Source organism: Artemia sp. Qi Xiang Cuo, chromosome 3 (assembly GCF_049724085.1).
Source record: "Artemia sp. Qi Xiang Cuo chromosome 3, ASM4972408v1, whole genome shotgun sequence".
NCBI classification, from domain to species: domain Eukaryota; kingdom Metazoa; phylum Arthropoda; class Branchiopoda; order Anostraca; family Artemiidae; genus Artemia; species Artemia sp. Qi Xiang Cuo.
Window position 1 is genome coordinate 2,270,627 of NC_142796.1, and position 23,203 is coordinate 2,293,829.

Below are 23,203 nucleotides of genomic sequence, written 5' to 3' on the forward strand. Positions count from 1 at the left end.
CACATAAATGTAGTCCTGATTATAAATCTATTAGGAAACATCAATAAATACAAAATAAATATTGTGACTTTGAACACAATGTGAAAGTACAAAAAAAGGAGAGTTCATAGCCTATAAGGCAACATCAGCATTTTTTAAGAGCTCTACGGGTCTTTTCTTCTACACACAACATACTATACTTCTTGAATCGGGGGTCTTTCGAGAAATGAAACGATCTAGGAAAAAAAAATAATAATAAACGCCGTTCTATTTTTTTTCTTTTTCTTTTTTTTTACGCTCACATTTTTTTTACACATTTCACAGAAATAATTTAGTCGGGATCTAATACTAATGTTTTTTCGTTATTGGAAGTACTATGTTAATATTATATTAATAAGATTATGCACTCTTAAATTAGTAAGAGTTGAGAAATGAAAAATTAATAAAAGGTGTGTTGTACTAAATATGAAAGTTCCCAAATAAAAATGCTTTAGAATACCACACATACACATTGCTTTTGGTGTTCAAACCTCAGAATGGTGATTTCCACCGGTAGCTCATGAAATTGCAACCACCTATTTTTTAAAGATTCTCAGGTTAGACCTCCCCCCCCCCCTGGTATAAACACCTTGGAGGAGTCTGAAACAAATGCGCAACTGTTTCCTCCGAGAAAGGTTACCTATATAAATTTCTAAGGGAGGAATCCTCCCATGTCATCCCACCCTCCCCTGTTCTATCCCTGTCGCTCTCTGACCAAAAACACCCCTACTCTCCACTCTTTAACATAGGTGTGGTCTGGAGAAGGAAAAATAGAGTTCAAATCTTATTTGATCAGATCAAAATATGCCTGATGAGCCGGTGCCCTCACGAACCGGTGTCTAGGACAGGCTACCCCCCTTGCTATTTCCTACTTCTGTCCCAGAGGGGTAGTTTTGTTCTTGCTTTATATCAATTGTCTACAAAATTATGAATACGAATTATTGTTTTATTTAACAAATGTTTCCAATGTGATATTTATTAATTAAAATTTTAGTGGAAAATAAAAGTATGAGCAGTATAACAATTGCCAAGATAGAAATAGAATATTGACCGGATTACTGGTAGCTTCCCTAGTTTTACTTTGCTCACAATTTATTAACAGTAATCTTGTGCTATATAAGACTAATTAAAAAAAACTTTTTCCACAAAATAAGTTTTTTACAGAAAAGTAAAGAACTCCATTTAATAAAAAATGAGCAAAAATAAAATAAAATAATCTACCAAGCGTGAAACTACCACAAATCAGCATCGATAAATAAATGAAACCCAAACGAACATAAATTACTATAATTAACCGAGTCAAATTCGAAACGAGCAGAAATTAACATAAGTTGGGTGCAAAACCCCTATGCCTTCCCAAGGCCAGAACAAAATTTGTACTTTACTGAAAAAATATAAATGTTTTTACTTTTATAACTTTAATAAATCAAATAATATCAACATTTTGATTACTAAATTTCAGTATATGTATCTTAAACTGACAATGCACATTCATTTGTATTTTTTTACGAAGTGTCCTGGTCTAAACAACAATAACAACAAAAAATAATACATTATACCCACATAGATCTTTACTATAAAAATGTCAAGCCTTCCAATCACTTTCGACTATTAAAAAGGACACAAGACCTTTCGATTTCGAATCGAATGAGCCCTTTTAGAAACGACAACGCTTTCTATAAACACCTTATATGCCCCCAGGGCATAAATTACAACCCTTACCTTAAGGTCTGTTAGGGTGGTTGTCATCCTCTAAGACCGAAATTCCAGAACTTTCAACTACGTTAAATTTAATGGCTATCTTAAAATTTTGATTGGATGTGTTTGGAGAAATGGTGGGCGTGAGAGGGGCGGTAGTCGCTCTCAAATCACTTTCAACTATTAAAAATGGCCCTAGCCCTTTCAATTTCCAATCAAATGAGCTCTTTTGAAGTTTCTACGACAAAACTTTCAATAAAAACCTAATGTGTCCCCAGGGCATAACTTACAATCCTTGCACTGAAGACTCTGAGGGGATTATCATCTTAAAAGACCTAATTTTGTTCATCTACGTTGAACAAAATGAATATCTCAAAATTTTGATTGGATGTGTTTGGGAAAATGGTGGGCGTGAGAGGGGCGTTAGTCGCTCTTCAATCACTTTCAACTATTAAAAAAGGCACTAGCCTTTTCAGTTTCCAATTGAATCAGCCCTTTTGAAGTTTCTACGCTTTCAATAAAAACCTTATATGCCCCCAGGACATAGCTTGCAACCCTTGCCCTGAGGGCTGTGGGGCGTGGGGGGGGGGGTTTGTCATCCTTAAAGATCTAATTTCCAAAACTTTCAACTACGTTGAAAAAATGGCTATCTAAAAATTTTGATTGGATGTGTTTGGGCAAAAGGTGGGCGTGAGAGGGGCGTTAGTCGCTATCCAATAACTTTCAACTATTAAAAAAGGCACTAGCCCTTTCAATTTCCAGTTGAAAGAGCCCTTTTGAAGTTCTTATGACAACGCTTTCAATTAAAACTTTATTTGCCCCCAGGGCATAACTTACAACCCTTGCACTGAGGGCTCTGAGGGGGTTATCCTCCTAAAAGACCTAATTTCCAGAACTTTCAATTACGTTGAACAAAATGGATATCTCAAAATTTTGATCGGATGTGTTTGGGAAAATGGTGGGCATGAGAGGGCCTTTAGTCGCTATCCAATCACTTTCAACTATTAAAAACGCACTAGCCATTTCAATTTCCAATTGAATGACCCCTTTTAAATTTTCTACGACAATGCCTTCAATAAAAACTTTATATGCCCTCAGGACATAACTTTCAACCCTTGCCCTAAGGGCTGTGAGGGGAGGGGTTGTCATCCTTAGATGTAATTTCCAAAACTTTCAACTACGTTGAATAAAATGGCTATCTAAACATTTTGATTGGATGTGTTTGAGGAAAAGGTGGGCGTGAGAGGGAGGTTAGTTGCCCTCAGATCACTTTCGACTATTAAAAAGGGTGCTAGCTCTTTGAATTTCAAATCGAATGAGCCCTTTTTCAAGTTTCAACGACACAGATTTCATTAAAACCATATGTACACACAGGGCATAATTTATAATCCTTGCCCGGAAGGTTGTGGGGGTGTTTCGTCCCCAAAAATATATGTTCTATCTTGAAATTAACTACGCTGAAAAACAGGGCTGTCTCAAAAATTGTAGGGAATGTGTTTGGGGAAATGATGGGCGTGGGGGGGGTCTATGTACCAATTAATCACTATTGACTATTAAAAAGTATGCTAGTCATTTAAGTTCCAGTCAAATGAGTTTTTTTTGACGTTCCTAAGAAAACACCATCTATAAAAACCTTATATTCACCCAGGGCATAACTTAAAACCCTTGCCCTGAGGGTTGTGGGGGAGTGTCCTCCTCAAAAACATATTTTCTATCTGGAAATCAACTAAGCTAAACAAAATGGCTATCTCAAAATTTTGATTGGATGTGTTTTGGGGAATGATGGGCGTGGGGGGGGGGGGGCTTTTTGCCCTCCAATCAATTTCGAATGTTTAAAAGGGCACTGGAACTTTCGATGTCGAGACGAACGAACCCCGTTTGAAGTTTTTACGATGAATCCATCCACATGCAGTATCCAGTTCTAAAGGAAAAAAAAATAATACACGATATAGTGTGCCAAAATCGTTCTAATATACCCACGGGGCATAATTTAAAACTCTTGCCACGAGAGTTGTGGGGGAGTGTCCTCCTCAACAAGATATTTTCTATCTGGAAATCAACTACGCTGAACACAATGGCTATCTCAAAATTTTGATTGGATGTGTTTGGGGGAATGATGGGCTTGGGGGGGGAGATAGTTGCCCTCCAATCATTTTCGACTATTAAAAAGGGCACTAGCCACTCCAATTTCCAATCGAATGAGCCCTTTTCGAAGTTTCTACGACAACTCGTTCGATACGAAGTGCCCAGGTATGGAGAAAAAAAATATTGTGCCCACATCGTTCTTTACTTAGGCAGTGCTAGCGCGCTGCCTATGATAATGCCAGACATTCTCCTGACATCATCTATTATTTTGCATGAATTGTTGATCAATATACCTTTTATAGCTTTGGCAGTATAATTAGTGTGGTTAGTACTGACTCATAGCCAAAACATCTTTTTTGTTTAGTTCCGGTGGCGGTGGGGCTCTTCAATAAATTGAGTCAGCATTGTTCCGCCCACATTTCATCTCGCAAAAATTCAGTTTTAGTACTAGATTCTAGGTAGTTACTGTTAAGTCAAGTCACGGTGTCAAAAAGCCGTATCTGTCATTTTAGTGGATTATATCCAGCAGTCGAATCGATATTTTAACGTTTCAATTTAGTATTGAGGACGCAATTAATTCACAGGCACTAAGTAACATCTTAGACCTCTCAGGATATCTCGTTCCAGGAACGTATACAACGGAAAGAATTTTTGGGACTGGATCCCCTCAAGTCAGGTTCGTTATGAAGTATTTTTCCTTGGAAGGGGCGCAAGTTCGAAAAAAGTTAGTTATATCGATAACGTATGAAATCGTAGTATAAATGCCACGCCTGTGTATATGACTTCGCGAAATATCAAGAATTATTGATTTTATCCACGATTCTCACATAACAAATTTTCTTTTAATTTCCCCCCTCCCCTCCTAAATGTTTGTTTGGATGCGTACCAGACCAATCCACTCATTAGTTTTCTTGAATTACATATTTCTTACACAGAGTACAGATGCAGACTTTGATATAAACAACCTCTCACAAATTTACCTTGCGGTTTGGGGAGGTTTAAGGATAAGATAGTTCTATTGAAAAGGGACATCTTAATTTAAAATATTGCATAATTTTATATTTGCTTGCAGTTTTGGTTTCTGCAAGGGGGTTGTCCCTTGCCCTTTCCTTTGAACGAACTAGCTTGACTCTATTCTTTGTCAATGAGTTATTGTTGAAAAGTAAAAAGGTTTTAGTTAACCAGGGAGAATTTTGCGGCCTATTATCTTTTGACACAATTTTTTTACAGCTATTTTTATCCATCTGTTTCCGTATTCTGGCCTATCAAAGCACTTTTCAGATCGTAATCTATTTTCGGACTGAAATTAATTGTTAATCTGAAAGCGTAGGATTTCAAAATATTTCATGTAAACGATGTTTTCCATTCACTTTGTAATTTTAATTGAAAGCTTTTCTGAAAAATAGCCTATATTTGTATATTATAGGCTATATTTATAGTATATTTTGATAAATAGTTTGAATACGGAACTTTCTCATATAAGCTAGGCCTACTAGTCATGTAGGCATGCAGGTAGAGACATTTATTTCGGGGGAGGGGCGGCCTATATTTTTGACATATGTGATAAGATGGATGTTTTAGAAGGAAGATTCAGACAGCGATCTGAGTCAGGCGTAGATTTTCCGTTGGGATGTATTAATCGTTAGTGAATCATTGTTAGTATTTTTTTAGTGTTTGTGATGACAAGTGTTTATATTTTGTTTATATAGTGCTTATAAATGTTTATAAATTTCTTTTTCCATACTTCTCTAAGTGCATTTTTGTATGTATAGAGGGTTCAAATAAATTATTATTATTAAAAAAAGTAAACAATGTAAACAGTAGGCCTATAGAAATGTATTAAAATATCGTAAAAATCTTTAAAGTTAACGTAAGCCGAGGTTGTGAATGTTACGTAATCTAAAATGATTTTTTTACTATTTATTTTGGCTCCAATTTTCGATTTTTTTCTATACAAGGAGACACTGTAATAAAGAAAAAAAACTCGATTTACTTCTATGACCATCCGTCACTCCATCACCTTGACGTTTGACAAAAAGAAGAAAAATGCATAATTAAAAAATAACCGAAAAAACGAGGCAATATCAGCCAGTGGATAGAAAAGAAGCGAAAAACACATAAGCAGATATTTTGCCAAGGACCTCCGCCAAGATGTCCTCAATGCTCAAAAGAAAAAGAAAAACTAACCTTTTGAAGTGAAATCTAGCAGAACATCTTAGAATACTTCCATCACCTTGTTTGTTTTTCAATGCTAGTCTTTTTGATCAATTGATTCTAGAAAGTGAAACTTTTTCATTCCTGCACAAAGGGAATGGAAAAGCCCCCTAAGACGTACTAGAAAAAGTTCTTTCTATGGAGTTTTTGGTAAAAATCTTGAACATATATAGGCCTACACAAAACTGCTGATAGAAATGTACCTTCTTCAGATTACCAAACCATCCTGAAGAAAAAACCCGCATCTGCTTTTTCATCTTCCTAGGTCTTCATCCACGTATTAGCTAATAAGATACTTCGTTAACCAAAAATAAGAAGTAAGTTAATTACATACAGCTTTGAGGTTTAGGGACATTATTGTTCTTCAGGGGGAGGGGGGGGGGCAACACTGGGTCATACAGAGAAAGTGTATTTTATATTGTCTTAGAGCGCTCACTTAAGAGGACCCATCTCTTCTCTGTGAAACGTATGATGTATCATACATCTTCAGGGGTGCCAATTCACGAAAAATTAGCGGGGAGGGGGGGGGCTGGGAAAAGGGCAAGGATTTATTCGATTTTGTTTTAATGAAGATACGAAAAATGTTTTTTTTTAAATCTAGAGGGGGACAGTTTTTTTTTAATGAGCATATACCAAAAGAGGTATTTTATAAATATGAGGGAGTAATTGACTCCTCCCTCCAAAGTGTTGTCCTAGTACGTTTCTGAGAAAGTTCAGGAACAAGGTTGCAGATTGGAACAATTAATTTTCGGAAGGTAACACTAACTCATGCCTGCATACGAGGGTATGCCCTCCTTTTCCCTTGCACAAGATTTATTGAAATGACGTCCTTTCTTTAAATTACGGGGGGGGGGGGAGTTGCAAAGAATATCCCATGACAATCCGGATACCTCGTCCATAAAGCGTTTCTTTTCCAGCACCAAAACTATCAGGATAAATTATGTTGATCCCCTCTTCCCCTCCCATCTTCTATTTGTGAGTCCACCTGTTTACTTGCTAATAAGATATTGTGTTAATAAAGTGTTGATATCATAATTAGGATTAATTGTCTTTTCAGGATTAACTATGTATAGAAGCATTTTCCATCGTTCGTTGAACAATTAGCATTCTGTTAAGGTCGAAGTTTTTTGTTGTGGTTTCTGGTTGTTAATTCCAACCACGAAGAGTGTAAAACATGGGCAATGTTCTGAGCTCAGATAATGTGAATAGTGATAAAAATAGTGGCAAAGAAGTGTCAACAGATTTGGATATAAAAACTCAGGATTTGGATAATGGTGGAATGGCGTTTTTGAGGAATAAAACTGTGACGCGATCTCAGAAGTTGAGGAAAACCCTTTCTCCACCTCCCCCAAAGAGGCCTATGCCGGAACAGGGAGAAGTGGAAAGAAGATTCACTCAAGTTTTGGTAAGACATCTGTCCTATTCTAATTATGGGTTGTAGGCTGATTTGAGACAGGGACTTGAGCCCAAGGCGGGCAATTGCAGCTTTTTTTTACATGGGGGCAAGAGCCAAGCAATGGCACCATTTTTCCAAAATTTAGGCGTGGGAGCATTTTTTTCATTTAATCGAAGATACAAAACTGGTATTTTTTAAGAATCTTCGGGGAGGTATTATTGGGTTTTTCTGATTTTTAAAATAAAATATCAAAAAACGTATTTTTTTCGAATTGACAGAGGAGTGGGAGTTTACTGATATCGTAATTATTTTCAACCGTTCATTCTAGATTTCCCAGATATGCAAAAAGGAATATACCTTGGAAGCATAGATTTCACACTATGGATTAGGATGAAACTGACAAGAAAACAGACGAAATATAAGTGAAATGCAGAAAAAAAATTGTCAAACATTGTAAAAAGTTTTCCTCTTCTTTTTGCTATATGCTTTGTAATTTATCTTGGGGGGAGGGAGGAAAGAATACCTACACACAAGAAGAGATGGAGTAAGATTAAAGGGATGAGTGGGGAAACTAACGCAAGTTTGGAGGCTAAAGACTCAGGGCAGCAAGTCAAACATTGTTTTCACTTGTGAGACTCGCACTTTCACTATTTTTTAGGGACAGGAATGCTGTTTAGAAGAAGTCACCATGACCAATCTCTCCTTAAGGCTTCAATATTTCCTAACCATTTATTCAAGGCCGTAACCAGGATTTTTTTTCGGAGGGAGTTTTACTAAAAAAAAAATTCGGGGGGGGGGGTGTTTACACAAAAAAAAACACTTAAAAACGCATACAAAATTTGCTTATATCCATTTTTGTTATGTTTTTACGAGTCAAAAACATTTCGAGGGGGGGGAGAGGTCAAACCCCCCTAACCCCCCCTCTGGGTACGGCCTTGCATTTATTTAAAGCTAAATTTTTATGAGTCCTTTCAGTGCCCTCTCCTTCTAAAGAAAAGGAAAACAAATTAAAGCGGCCTTTGTGTCTAGAAAATGAGGAAAAAATTTGTCCTGTGGACATACTTACACACAGCGTGGATTTTAGACAACCCCCTTCTCAATTTTCCCCCTCCTGGGATAAATTTATAAATAGGAATAGAAATTACATTTTTTCATGTTCCTCCCCTCTCAGGAAAAACTCCTTGTACTGTTATGCCTAAAGGTCATGTATAAATTTTTCAAACTTCTTATGTATTTGCCAAAAACAAAGAGAGAAACCAAGTACTGTACGAGAAAATTACTGTATTCCTCTTTAGGACTGCATTTTCGGAATTTATTTTCATTTTTTTTATCATAACAAACATGAAGTGTCCATTTCCACGTCCGGTGGGTTCCCCCTAATTATATTCTCCCTATTCTATTTTCTGTATGAGATTCAAAAGAAACTTTTTCTGGTTAATAGTAGCCTAATTCACGGTTTGGGCACTGGAGTAATGCATAATGTTTTAAAATGAAGTAATATGCCACATTTGATAGCAAATTCTTTGCTAAAGTTCAAGTTGATTTTAAATGTTTTTATGTTATTTTGCGTACATACCTTTTTGGGCGGTAATTCAATAAAAAAACGAGTTTTTTTTTAACTGAAAGTAAGGAGCGACATTAAAACTTAAAACGAACAGAAATTATTCCGTATATGAAAGGGGCTGTCCCCTCCTCAACGCCTTGCTCTTTACGCTAAAGTTTGGCTCTTTCTCAAAACTCTATGTTTTAAAACAATAAAAAACTTTAGCGTAAAGAGCAAGGCGTTGAGGAGGGGACAGCCCCTTATTTCCTATTTAATTTCTATCATGGGATCCCCTATTTAATTTCTGATGACAACTCCTTGCTACTGTTGCTGGTAACACATTACCTACTGATACATCCTATCGTCAGCTTTCGGGTATTAGCATTCAACGGAAGATCAAAAGAAGACATGCGTACTCTTCTACTAATATCATCTCCATGGAAAGATCCTCCCACGTAGCCCCCTCCTCCACCCCCCCTCCCTTCAAGAAAAAAATCCCTCCTGAAAACGTCTGCATACTTCCAAATAACAAATACTATATGTAAACAATGGGAAAAGTTCATAGCTTGCAGCCCTTCCCCCGGGGACTGTGGGGTATTAAGTCATCCTCAAAGTCATATTTATTAGTTTTTCGACTGTGCTGAACAAAATGGCTATCTCAAAATTTTGATCGGGTGACTTTGGGAAAAAATGAGGTTGGGAAGGGGCCTAGTTGTCCTCCAAGTTTTTTGGTTACTTACAAAGAGCACTAGAACTTTTGATTTCCGCTCGAATGAGCCCTCTCGCGATAATTTATGACCACTGGATTTATACGATCACCCCTGGAAAAAAAAGCAAAAAAAAACTAACTAATAAACAAGTATCCGTGATCTTTCTTTTGGCAAAAAAACAAACAAAATTCCACATTTTTGCAGATAGGAGCTTGAAACCTCTACAGTTGGGTTCTCTGATACGCCGAATATAATGGTTTAATTTATATCAAGATTCTGTCATTTTTAGGGGGTGTTTCCCTCTTTTTCGAAAATAAGGAAAATTTTTTCAGGCTCATAACTTTTGATTGGTTAGACTAAGCTTTATGAAACTTTTATATTTGAAATCACCATAAAAATCCGATCTTTTTTATGTATCTACTGGTATCAAAATTTCGTTTTTTAGAGTTTTGGTTAGCCTACTATTGAGTCGGGTCGCTCCTTACTTACAGTTCTTTACCACGAACTGTTTGGTAAAAACGGGATTTTTTTATCTTCTGTTGTGCGACGAATTAAGTGCGTCACTGTTTCTAAGTTTCTGATTTTTTTTTTTTTAGAACCTTCTAATTGAATTTGGTATGCTGAATTCATCAGTTTAGTTCAATTTTTTTCTAGTAGCCTACCTTCCGTTTTTAAAGCTTTTTGGTTGAATTTTTCATATGTTAGAAAGAAATTAATATCTTGAAAAAGACTAACACAGAAACTACGATGATGGTTGTAGCTTCCCATGATGAACTGCGTTAGAAAAATTTCCTAGAGATGAAATAATTTTTTTTTTAATCAGAAACACCTGAATTCTGTAAAAAAAAAAAAAAAAATCTAAAGAACTGTTGCGCAAAAATTATGAATAATGGAAACATTCATATTACATATTCAGTGTAAAAAAAAAACCTAGATTAGAGTCACGCATTTTAACTCTTGAGCCAAGAATAGTTCAATTTTGTTTCACATTATAATTTATGCCAAAACTTTAAATGATAGTAATTTTTTCCAATATCACTTTGCAATTCCATGTTGTACATAATAATTCAGCTCGATTAAGTTGCTTTTTAAAAGCCGTATTTATACCCTACAATTTTCTTTGTGCAGTATTATCGCATAAATGCCATTTTTGGCTCAGTATCAGCTTTATTGTTGCCTTTGTTATGGTAATTTTGAGAGATCAGTTAATATTATAATGCATACCATAACTAAGCTATCTTGGATCTAATTGGCTTTTCCTTTTATGGGTATATAACCCTTTACAGCTTGGTAGATCAAATCGAAAGATTGATTTCGGTACCGAAGGGTGAAAAAGAATTTTTAGTCCCTGCGCAAGAATTAAAGAAGATATGTATGAAAAATTCTTAGTTTATAGCTGCACGGGGAAGGGGAATCCTCCTGCAAAGGCTGACCCTTGAATTTTTTGACCCCTGAAAAAAATTCACTGAAGATTAAACCTATGTACATATTGTCGCTGTCATGCTTTTTCAAATTTTCACGCTTCTGATATGCTTACCAAAAACCATTTGCTAGGCTGTTCTCAAATGGAGGATGTGACTTAAATGATCCTGACCTAAATAGAGAATCTGATTCTGACTTGACTTGCCCGAGATTTTCTACTTTGTTCTCGAACAATACTGGTGTTTTCGTTGAAGAACACCGTTTTTCGGTATATTCATACAGAATCGAAAGAATAAAATCGCCCCCATCCCCCTAGATTTTCAAGGAAACATTTGCCTCAATCCTAATATTTTCGTTCATTGGTGTACCTGATCGGCTACTAGCAAGAACGTGTCTAAGAATACGCTCCCAACGAATATACCAACAGGGCCTAATAAACACAAACACGTCACTCAGGGCTGTATCCATTGGGGGGGATGGATTACCCGGTTTGAACCCCCCCCCCATCTGAAATTTTTGTCGGGCTTGCACAAAATTAGCCTACATGTAAACGAATTTTTAATGCGTTTCCTAACTTTGTTATTACCCATCCCCTCCTGAAAAAGATGTCCCGTCCCTCGAACAAAAATCCTGGACACGGCCCTGACGCCCATACAAGCTTACAACGAAAGCTATATGTCATTAGCGCATTAAAGGGAAGATTGATATTTCGTTGGTTTTCGTTGAAAGGGTGTCGAAGGACGTACCTCTAGAATAAAAAAAGGAGACAGAAATGCCGAAAGTCACACATTTGATCTGGAACAGCTAATTAAGCGCCGTCCCTTCGAAAAAAACGAATTTCTGACACCTTTCTAAATTTTGGCAGAGTCGAGGCATGAAAGCAGGGGAGGGGGGATCCTTCAGGTCCGCATAATGCGAGATTTTTTTTTGCAAAGTCTCAGTGTTTTCTGTATAATTATCAGCTTTCAGGAATGTGGGTTGATGAACTTTTACCCCTCCAAAATGTAAGCCCCCAGAAAAAACGTATATTTAAGTCTTTATACATGTCTATCCACTAATGATACTTGTAAATAGACAATGTTTATGCAGGTGTTGTTTTTGTCAGTAGTTCTTCCATAGTCTTAATAATAAATTCATAGTTTCCGTTGTTTTTGGCCAATAATGCTCATAACTAAAAACACCTAACACCTAACACTGGAACACCTAAAAAGGAAGCATGTTTCCTTTTTCAAATCTCGTATTTTTTTTTACTTTTGTTCGATGCAGTACTATATTTTCATTTTTGTTTCCCCTCAGTTTATCAAACAGTTCGTAATAAACGAACAGTAAGTAAGGAGCGACCCGGCTTGATAGTTAATAGTTCATAATAGCTCATGAGCTTAACTGGAACGCCTAAAAAGGAAACTTGTTTGAATAAGTACATTTGGCATCATTTACGTCTATCGTATATATTGTTTTTTACTCTTGTTCGATGCGGTACTTCATTTTTGTGTCCCGTCAGTTTCTTTCCTTAAGGCCTATTCGCAATGAAATCTTACTAATGTTGATGTTTAGCTAGTGCTAATTTGAGCCAATCAAAATTTTTCATTCAACCAATCGAATAATTCGGTGAAAAATCGGATTGGCTCAATTAAGCATCAGCTAAATCCCGATTTTAGTAAAACCTTATTGTGAAGTGGTTTCTGGTATTTTTCTTTAATATAGGGGATACTCTTTTGCGCTTTGGAAAGATATGACAGTAAGATCATAAAAAAACAGAATGAAATTATTCGCAACAAAGTAGTTAATTCCAAGGTACCCAAGAGGGTATCCAAGTTTCGAAGCCAAAGGGAAAGAGTCACATCATTTACCGCCGTTCTGAACCAAATAATCAGCGACACCAGGACTCGAACTTATGATCTCAGGATTTAAAATTCAGTACTCTAACCACTCGACTAGGACGGTGTGTATAACATTCTTTATAATTTTACTGCATATCAGAAACAAGCTTTTCAGTTTTCGAAGGGACATTTTTGATCAAAAATTTTTGGGAAAAAAATCTATTTTGGGAAACTCAAAGTACCCAAGGCAGTGATATTAAAATCTGTTGGTTTGATTTTTATGAGTGGAAACTTATGCAGCCATATAATTTATTAAGAAAAGCCTTTATTTTTGGTATAAAAATCAAGGATTTTCTTAATAAAAAAATAAATTAAACCCAATAGTTTAATGGTTAATGAAGATCTCCATATTCAGTTATGTAGTTCTTGGTAGGAACCGGCGCCAAAAAAAAAAAAAAAAAAAAAAAAAAAAAAAAAAAAACGAAGCATGGGTGAAAAAGCTCTAAAAAATAAACTAAAAACATGTAGAGCCAAGCGACGAAAGTTTCTCTATTCTTTGAAGCCATAGCTTTCATTTGAAGGCGTAACTGTCTTTGGAAATCAGTTGACAGTTTAGGTTTCAATATTTACGAATTGAATGAATTGTCAAAATTACTTTAAACTATTTATTTTCACGATTTAACCTGACAACAGTGACGAAGATGTGATACGGCCCCAAAAAACAATATAATTTTGAACAAAGAAGATCGGTGTTTTCAGGTTATGAATGGAACTAAAATGGGTCCAGGGGGCCAAAAATGTTTTTAATTTGAATTACTACTACTACTACTAACAACTCACAGCAGCACCAAGCCGCCTGAGGCCAACACAGCTACGCACGATCCTCCTCCACCCCTATCTATTCAAAGCCTCCCTTTTTACACCCGCCCACGAAGTTTGAATTCCTTGTGCTTTTATAATGTAAACCTTTTTCATTTTTTTATTTTGATTAAACCGACACATAACTGAAGTTTTATAGATTTTCAGTTTTTCATTTTATACATTTTCAGTTATTCCCAACATTATCAATGGAGTCATTAGCACCTAATTAATGTGCGCTATGGTATTGTGTACCTTGTATACACAATATGTGTGGATTATGCTAAGCGTAACTATAGAGGAATAAGATAATTCACGTGGCACTACAATCTAAGTTTGTTTATTAAGTTTTTAATACTATATTTTATCACTTGAAACTATTTATAGGTAGAAATCGTGTGCATTGTTCCTGCTTCGACATGCTATATTATATTGGTTTTCGTCTAAGTCTGAAGTACCAATGACATCAAATTTGAAATAATTTTTGGTCCTTGGATCTGTCTATTCATGCCTGAAAACCACAATTTTCTAAAACTGTTTTAGTTGTGTCAAATTCAAAATCTCCTTCTCGTCCGTGTTGACACTTAAACAGTGAGAATAAATAAACAAAACTAATTCGTTATGTTTGACGATGCTTTCTGTCCGTAAAAATTCAAACATTGAGAATGTGACAACTCCCAAAAGAAAACTAAACCTTCAAAGAAAAGCCACATAGGCACTTGCATCACTAGTTTTTAGTTTAAAAAAAGAGTCTTATTTATTTTTCCCTTTTACTTCAAGCTTGTTTGTTACTTTTTTTCGTTCGACAAACCATTGTACAAGAGATCTATAAACCATATGACAATTTCCACGTGTATGATAATGCTACATCTAATTGCACAATTTAGTGGCAACTGAGTGCCATAGAATTGCGTTCTGTGATTTGCTTCCATTCAGTGTTAACATTGTAACATTATAGTTTTCCTTTTTTTTCGAAAAAAGTGACTTAGTGGGGAGGAACCCTGTTTCTTTCGATACCCAGAGCCATTTCTGTAACCTGTTATGTTCAGTTTGTTCTTATATGGGTTTAGAAAATCAGGAGAGAGGGGGGGATTGTCCCCCGAGTCCAGCATTGGTTCTCGACGGCCTTGACTGGAGGTGCATTTTTCTGAGGAGTGGTATTAGAAAGGATGTCTGTGCAATAACCTAGTTTGGCAGATAGATGGGGGCAGACAGGGGGACCAGGAACTTGGGAAATGAGAAGATATTAAAAAAAAATCTATAAGAGTAGGACAATGGTAAATATCTCTGTTTATATCTTGGCTAATACAAGGTTTTGATTAATACAATGTAAAACATTTGGTTAATACAATGTTTTGACATCTTACCTCCGTCCTCCTGGGAAGTTTTAGTCTGCTTATATTTACTTTACAGATGACTGTTAGTGTAGCGCATCGATGTGTTACTTCTGAGAAATCGCTTACTCTATCTTTTTAAGGTTGCACTTTGTTTGTTTTGATTGTGGACAGCTGTACTACATAGTTGCAAGTTGGTCCTCTTTGTTAGGAAGAGGGGTAGGATTTTTGTTGGTGAGGGAGTTGGATTTTTCCAATGAAGGGACTGGAGCATGTCATGAAAAAGTGGATCTTTTGGCCCTCATTTTTCAATTCTTGTGGGTGGAATCCACTTCACCCCAGGGGCGTAATTTGCTACGGGACAGGGAGGCAACTGCCCATCCCAAACCTCGGCTTGCCTCCCCCCGACCCTAGTTCTCCCCCCAGTTGAAATTTAGTTTCCTCCAAAATCTTGTCAAAACTAAGATAAACCTGCGTAATTCAAGCATCGACAGAAACAGATCAGTTTTTTAGTACATATTTACCTTTAAAATACTATAAGATACCTATAACTATAAGATACCTTTTAAAGTACTAAATAGTACCTTTATGGTACCAATCAGTTGATTTTTTAGTTTTTAGTGTCATTTTCGCTGGATTTTGGAGATTTGGCTCCAACTTTGCCCCCCCCCCCCAGGATTATGACGAAATTACGCCCTGCTCCACCCTCCATATTTGCAGGTGCAAATTTATATTGTTACGACGATTCTTTAGCAGGTGTTCTATGACCTCTTCTAGTCTTCCTTCATAAATTCCCGGTTTCCGCTGCTTGTAGCCATGCATGCTCATAACCATAACAACTAAAAAGGAAGCATATTTGAATAATTTTCAATGGGTCATTACCATTCGTTCCTTGTGCAATGTTTGAATTTTTTCCTCTAGCAGAACATTTTGAAATCTCTTAGAGGAACTGAGGTTTAGGTAAACACAACCCAAGGAGCTTGCATACAAGACACGTCGTCAATCAACAATACCTGTATGCAGAGTAGCCTACGTAGAGCATAGGGACGATAGACTCGTAGATGTCAGGTGTACATTCAAGCATGCGCACAGAAATGTTTTTTTGGACTGAGGAGGAACACAAAAATTATAAAAAACGCACAAAAAAATAACTTGCAAATCATACAGGAAATGTATGAAATTATAAAACACTATTTTATCAGTTAGGGGGGGGGTATTACTCCCCTGAATGTGTACATGAATATGTGGCTCTGAATTTCTATTTCGCCTCAGAAACGCAATCAGCAAAGGGAGGGGGCTAGGGCCCAAATCCTCGATATCCATCAGTGTTGCCAAATTCTATTATTTTCATAAAAATCGCCTGTTTTGGTTCTTCATGCCCAATCTCCGTAAAATTAGCTAAAAACCTTGTGTGTTGGCTTATATCGGCTGTTAGCTTCATACTTTCTCTTTGAATGTAAATCAACAATATCAATATTGGCGTAATTTCGACAAAATCCTTGGGGGGGGGGCAGAGTTGGAGACATGTTTCCCAAATCAAGTCAAAATGACACTGAAAAATGAATAATGAACCTTATAGTATCATAAAGGCAAAAATATACTAAAGAAAAGTGACCTGTTTCTCTGGATGCTAGAATTATACAGGCTTATTTTAGTTTTGACAGGATTTTTTTTTGCAGAAACTAGATTTCAGCCGGGGAGACAAACTGGGGTCTGGAGGGAGGGGGCAAACTGAGGTCTGGAGAGGGCAGTTTCCCCCTGCCCCTTAGCAAATTACACCCCTAAACATAAATATGAATACGTAGATCATAGCTGCTTATTACTGTATTATCCTCTCAGCTAACTTGACCAGATAGTAGGGCACGTAATATTTTTCTTCTAAAATGGCGTTAAAATGAAATACTATGTTTGAAAATTTTTGAGAGCATAGGGTGGACTATTAATTCCCAGGTGTATATTCAACCTTGCACGCAGAAATATGTTTTGGGCCGAGGTTTGACACTAAACCTAAAAATGAAACAGTGTTCAAATTTAGAGCCATCCAAATCATTCTTAGCAGTCGTGGGGGTTCAGTTAACTAAAAGGCTTTCAGGCTTCTTAGTCTATTTTTGACTAAACAGCTATACCATGCTCTGCATTTCAGATTCCCTACTCTGTCTACGCTATTACGCCTACGCCATTACGCCTTTTTGCCAAAATGCGCCATTACGCCTTTTGGCAAATTGAATTGTAACGTAAAATCGTTTGCTGCTCATATTGTTTCTTTTTCTGGTCTTGAGAAGGCAAAGGCGGCGTTAGCCTTCTCTTCTTTGTGGTAGTTTCTGCTAGTTTTGAGTTCGGCTTGATTATTTATTGTAATTTCTGTTTGTTTTGGGCTTCATTTATTTGTGGATGGTGATTTATAGCAGTTATATGCTTTGAAAATTATTTGACTTTATTTCTGCTCATCTTTGGTGTAATGTAACCCTTTACTTTTCTTTGAAAAACTCCTTTTGTGGAATTTTTTTAATCAATATCAGAGGCAACGCTATAGCGTTGCCTATTAGTAAAGGCCATACGGGTGCAAGTATTTTCAATTCAATGTATTCAAAAAAAAAACAAAAAAACAAAACAAAAAAACAACACCAATATTAATAAAGATCCTCGAAGCGAACTTGTAAAGATCCTGTATGCGAACTGGAAGCGAAATTTAAAATGCTATATATGAAATTGGTTTAATTACTTAATGCTTAATTATATTTTCTTTTTTTTTGCAGATGTCAATGGACCTGCCACCAGACAAGGTTAAGGTTTTACGGCAATACGATGACGAGAAGAAATGGGATATGATTTGCGATCAGGTAATTAGTTGCTAAATCATAAGGAAACTAGCTAAAAGGCCGGATGCAAAGTAGCAACCCGCTTCTTGCAACTTCGAGAGTTGCCAACCCCTCATTCGGTTTTCGGCCTATGTCTCCCAAACTAATTCACAAAAAAGTGTTTTAAATTACATAAATAATTAAAGTCATACAAACACTCCTCAATTACTCTCGTATAACAATAAGCAAATAGGCTTATCTTATATTCATAAACATTCGTCATAATTATGATTTAAATACCGTTTAAAAAACGACCGCCCTGCGGTTGCACAGTGGATTAATGCTCTGTTTGGCGACAAGAGGCCACGATAAACTGGACCAATATATTGATCCCCACTGTGGCAAGGTTGGGTCACAGGCTTGCTTCTTGTCCCTGTAAAAAGGACACAGCAACTGAAATATCGATTGGACGCCTTGTGCGTCAGCAATGCGTATATATATATATATATATATATATATATATATATATATATATATATATATATATATATATATATATATATATATATATATATATATATATGTATATATATATATATATATATATATATATATATATATATATATATATATATATATATATATATATATGTATATATATATATATATATATATATATATATATATATATATATATATATATATATATATATATATATATATATAAACAATGACTCGCTAGGTAGGATAGCTTCAGATACCTGTCACCGACTGTAACAGCATGCAAGTTTACTGACATAGTCAATTGTTATATTCTATTTTTTTTGGCGTTGGCGACTAGGCTATAGTGCTGATAAAGCACACCATTCGTAATTTGTTCGGTTGGGCTATGTTTGATGCTTAAGTGTAATCTTCATGATCAATCAGAGTGAATATTTAAGGTACAGTTTTTTTTTGAAATAAGAAGATATAGAAGCTTGAAACCATTGTTTTACTATGTATGATGAATATGACGAAACATCTAAAGACGTACTACAATATTTGATGTATTGTAAGACAATATTTGATGTTGATACAATAGAAATTAGTACCGGTATATTGTGGTAAAGACATTAGGAAGACATGGCAAGTAATCAATTCTGTTATCAGGCCATCTTCTCTGCCTCCTTCTGTCCCTCCAAATATTGTGATAGAAGGCGAAAATGTAGAGGGTGAGCTAAAAGTTCAAGATGCGTTTACTTACTATTTTGATAATATCGGCAAAACTACAGCCTCTTCTGTAAGTCCTTTTTCTTCTCTACCTGACTTTAGGTCTTACCTTGGACCACCTTGTCCTAAATCAATGGCATTGGAACCTGCCTCTGAAGCTGAAATAGCCAGAATTGTCAATGGTTTGAGGGGTTCTTCATCTTCTGGCCCAGACCGTATTCCGACTAAGGTCGTCAAGTTCATTCTTACTGTCATCGTTTCTCCCCTCACGAGGCTTATCAATCTTTCTTTTGAAAATTGTGTTTTCCCAAGTGCTTTAAAGCGTGCTCGCGTTATTATTCTTTTTAAAGGTTATCAAGGAATGATCCTGCAAATTATCGTCCCATATCCCTTTCATCGGTGTTTAGTGAAATATATTGAAAAGTTATACTTTCTCGACTTCTTAAATTTCTTGATTTTAGACACTTTTTTAATGATTTTCAGTTTTGTTTTAGGGCGAAGCACTCAACTCAGCATGCATGCGTAACTCTCTTGAATTATCTACATTCAGTTCTTGACTCTGGTCTAATACCGGCTACTCTGTTTCTTGATGCATAAAAGGCATCCAACTCATTACCTCATTAGATTCTTTTTCGGAAACTGCCCCATATGTTATAAGATGGACTATTTATTTTTAGTATTTACAATAATCATTTGGTTGATTGTTCTCAGTTGATTTGCAATTTCTTAACTCTTCTGGAATAGATTTTGAAACTCCAGAATGATATCTCATTGTACCGATACTGTTTTTATTCAACGTCAATGACTTTATTAATGCAGTTAAAAATTTAAAGCCTACCATTTGCTGTCGTCTTTGTCAACAAGCATCCGTCACTAGTTGTGACAGGAGTTCGTCCTTACCGGATGCACTTATTGCTTTTGCTGATGACAGTACTCTTGGCATAGCTGGTAGAACTGAGTCTGATCTTCGTTCAAAGATAACTGTCCTTTTTTAAAGGTTATCCAATGGTTTGATATAAATTATCTTGCCTTAAATGTCGGGAAGTCATTTTTTCTCATTTTCTCCAGAGTTTCAAAGGCTTGCCATGACTTAAATGAAATACACGTATCAAGAGGTTCTCTAAGTAGACCTAAGGATCGTCACGTTCGATTCCTAAGCATCTTGCTTGATGAAAATCTTTCCTTCAAGCATCATATTGACCTGATTAAAATGAAAGTCTCCAGGAGTCTTGGAATCCTTAGAAAGCTTAAACACATATTTCCAGGGTCGTCTGAGAATCTTGTTCTACAGCCTAGTTCAGTCTTATGTTTCATATTGTTCTGTTATTTGGATGTCAACTTCTCCCTCGTCTCTGATGCCACTTTCGAAACTTTATGATAAAGCAAGGACTCTTGTTAAGGAAACTAACCGATCTTCACTTAAACCCTTGCTTGATTTGAAATCTCTCTATTTTCTTTCTTGTTCTTCTTTCATCATTTTACATTTGCACATTCATCTTCCTGTTGCTCTATATATTAATATAGCTTTCGTTTCTGATCAATCAATTTATCATCTCCTCACTTCCAGCAAGTTAAAGATTCTTCATACTCCATTAGTGAGGTTTGATCTCAACCCTTCGATAATTTACGACAGGATTTGGAACACGCTTCCCGTGTATCCACGAAGCTGCCACTCGTTTGGTATGTTAAAAAATTATGTTAGAGATTTTCTAGCTAGTAATGTAATTTTTTATTTTATTTTTTTTTTTCTCTTTTCTTTCGATTTCCCTTGGAGTTGATGTCTCTGGATTGAGTTGGATATTTATTTGAGTTGGTGAATTCATGTGTTATCCCCTGTCTAGTTTGTCATTATGGGAACTATTAAGGTGGGCGACGGGATTTTCTTTTGGTTTTTTTTTTATATATATTTTTTTGTTGGTATTTTTTTTCTCCCCTGCTCTTTCCCGGCCATGAAGCCTTATGGGGGAGATTTTGTTGATGTAGTTTTTCGTTTATGATTTTTATTGTTAAATAAAGATTTAAAAAGGGAAAGAAAGAGAAAGGAGGGAGAGGAAGAATGGAAAAGAGGAAAAAAAGAAAAAGATTGATAGCTTGGTAGTACCCTTTTTAGTTTTTTTTTTTTTTTTTTTTTTTTTTTTTTTTTTTATGTGGATCATTGTATCTTATGATTTTTTTTCTTATTTTTTTTGTGTGTTGAGTCTCTTAAAGGTGTGAATGTATGATGTTGAAATGGTTTTGTTTTTTATGTATTTGTTTCATTTTTGTTTCTCCCCTGTTTTTTTCCTGGCCATAGAGCCTTACGGGGGAGTTTATATCGAAGTGTATTTTGTTGAGTTTATTGATTTAATAAAATTGATTGATTGATTGATTGATTTATATTGGTATGGATTCTCTAACAAGTTTCTTGCCATTTTAGATTTCCTTGTAGTAAAATTATTTTGTATTAGTAATGCGATGATGAATGAGAAGCGAGAAACGTTATAATACGTGGCTTTTCAATGGATCGTAATCGTATTAGGAATAGAAAAATCTTCTTGATTCTTGAAAGGATTCACTATGTAATTTAACGTTGGATTTTATCTCAAAGGAGACGCGGTTTTGAAAAACAGTCAAAGGATATTTAAGAAAAAATTGAAAGAAATCTCACTATTTAGGGGGCCACTTGCCTGAACGTGTCTTTTCGCTGCGTGTGTCCCTGATTAACTATGGTAAGTTAATTTATATTGATAATCCAGCTATAGAAGGAAATACGCAGTTACTATGGAAATTTGGCCCTTTGTAATCTGTCAAATATTCTTGATTTTCTTCTTTCATTATTATTTATTAACACCAGATGTACGCAAATGAACCTTTGGAAATAGGTTCCCAAGAAATATTGGTGTTTAAAATCCTCTAATGTTTGTACATTGGTGTTCATGTAAGACAACCCCCGTTTTGCTCAAAACATTAAACTTAACCCCCGTGCAGCTCAACCCCATTTAACTCAGCCCCCATTCAATTCAGCACTAAGCAACTCAACCCCTATTCAACTTAGCCTAGCCTAACTTAATCTAACCTGTCGGAGGGTTGAGTTGAATGGAGAGTTAAATAGAATTGACTTAAATGAGGGCTGAACTATACATGGGTTGAATTAAATAAGCACCGAGTTGCATGGGGGCAAACAACGGCTGAGTTGAACGAGGTTGAGTTAAACAGGGGTTGAGTTAAAAGGAGTTGAGTTAAACGGGGGTTGAGTTTTGTGAGAACCATATATTTATGCTGCTTTGAACTTTTCGAAATTTCCCCTCTCACCCATACATTAATAATTTCTTTGACCACACTGCCTTTCCATTTACAGAATTTAACAAATGAAAATATAGAGAAAATGGGTATAATATTTTGAAACAAATTTAAATACAATATTTTAAAACCTAATATTTTAAAACCTAATATTTTAAAATAATAATATTTTAAAACAATATTTTGCCCACTGCTTTGTTTTAAAATATTATACCCGTTTTCTCTGTATTTTCAGTTAAATTCTCACCCGTACAGTTTTTTTTTATATACGTGTTTGAGTGTACCCTGAGCCTTTCTAGGTTGAAGGGCTTATTAATGTATTCTTTAATGAATAGAATAAGATGTAATTTTATAATACTGTAGCCTATACAAAGTGAATCAGTGGCTTCATAATACTGTACACAAGGAAATCTGAGGGTATAAAAAATAGATTCCAACTCTTCAACAATTTCCCTCAGTTGCGGTTAGATTTTATTAGAAAAACTGGCTAATAATACTAGACAGCAAATTTGTTTTAGATTGGGGGACGCGGATTTTTAGTGAAATTACTAGCTAACAATATTTTCTTAGAACTGTAGAAAAGTGGTTTTAATGGATGAACTCTTGCAACACCCACCCCCCCCCCCCCTATGTGTGTGCATTTTGTCCATTGTCACATTTGTTTCTCATCAAATTGGGCCCACTTTTATCGTTGTAATCTTCAAGAGGAACTAATTACAAGGCTATAGACCCATTAGATTATCCTGTCACAAACATTATCCCCATATTGAATAACTCCTAGAAATGCCACGCATTTTTGGCATCGTTTTTTAACATTTC

General features: G+C 35.7%; 1 protein-coding gene across 2 annotated transcripts in view; it reads left to right on the top strand.

The window, feature by feature from the left end:
- Frl (formin-like protein) overlaps positions 1-23,203 on the top strand; it is a 189,744-nt gene that overhangs the window by 22,521 nt on the left and 144,020 nt on the right. The window contains exons 1-3 of one of the 2 annotated variants that reach the window (XM_089108399.1): positions 4,276-4,477; positions 7,073-7,420; positions 17,855-17,938. In XM_089108399.1, coding sequence (XP_088964525.1) covers positions 7,190-7,420; positions 17,855-17,938 — 315 coding nt within the window. In that variant the 5' untranslated portion in view covers positions 4,276-4,477; positions 7,073-7,189. Of the gene's footprint in view, positions 1-4,275; positions 4,478-7,072; positions 7,421-17,854; positions 17,939-23,203 lie in introns of those variants that run through there. The other variant, XM_089108397.1, reaches the window with a different exon arrangement.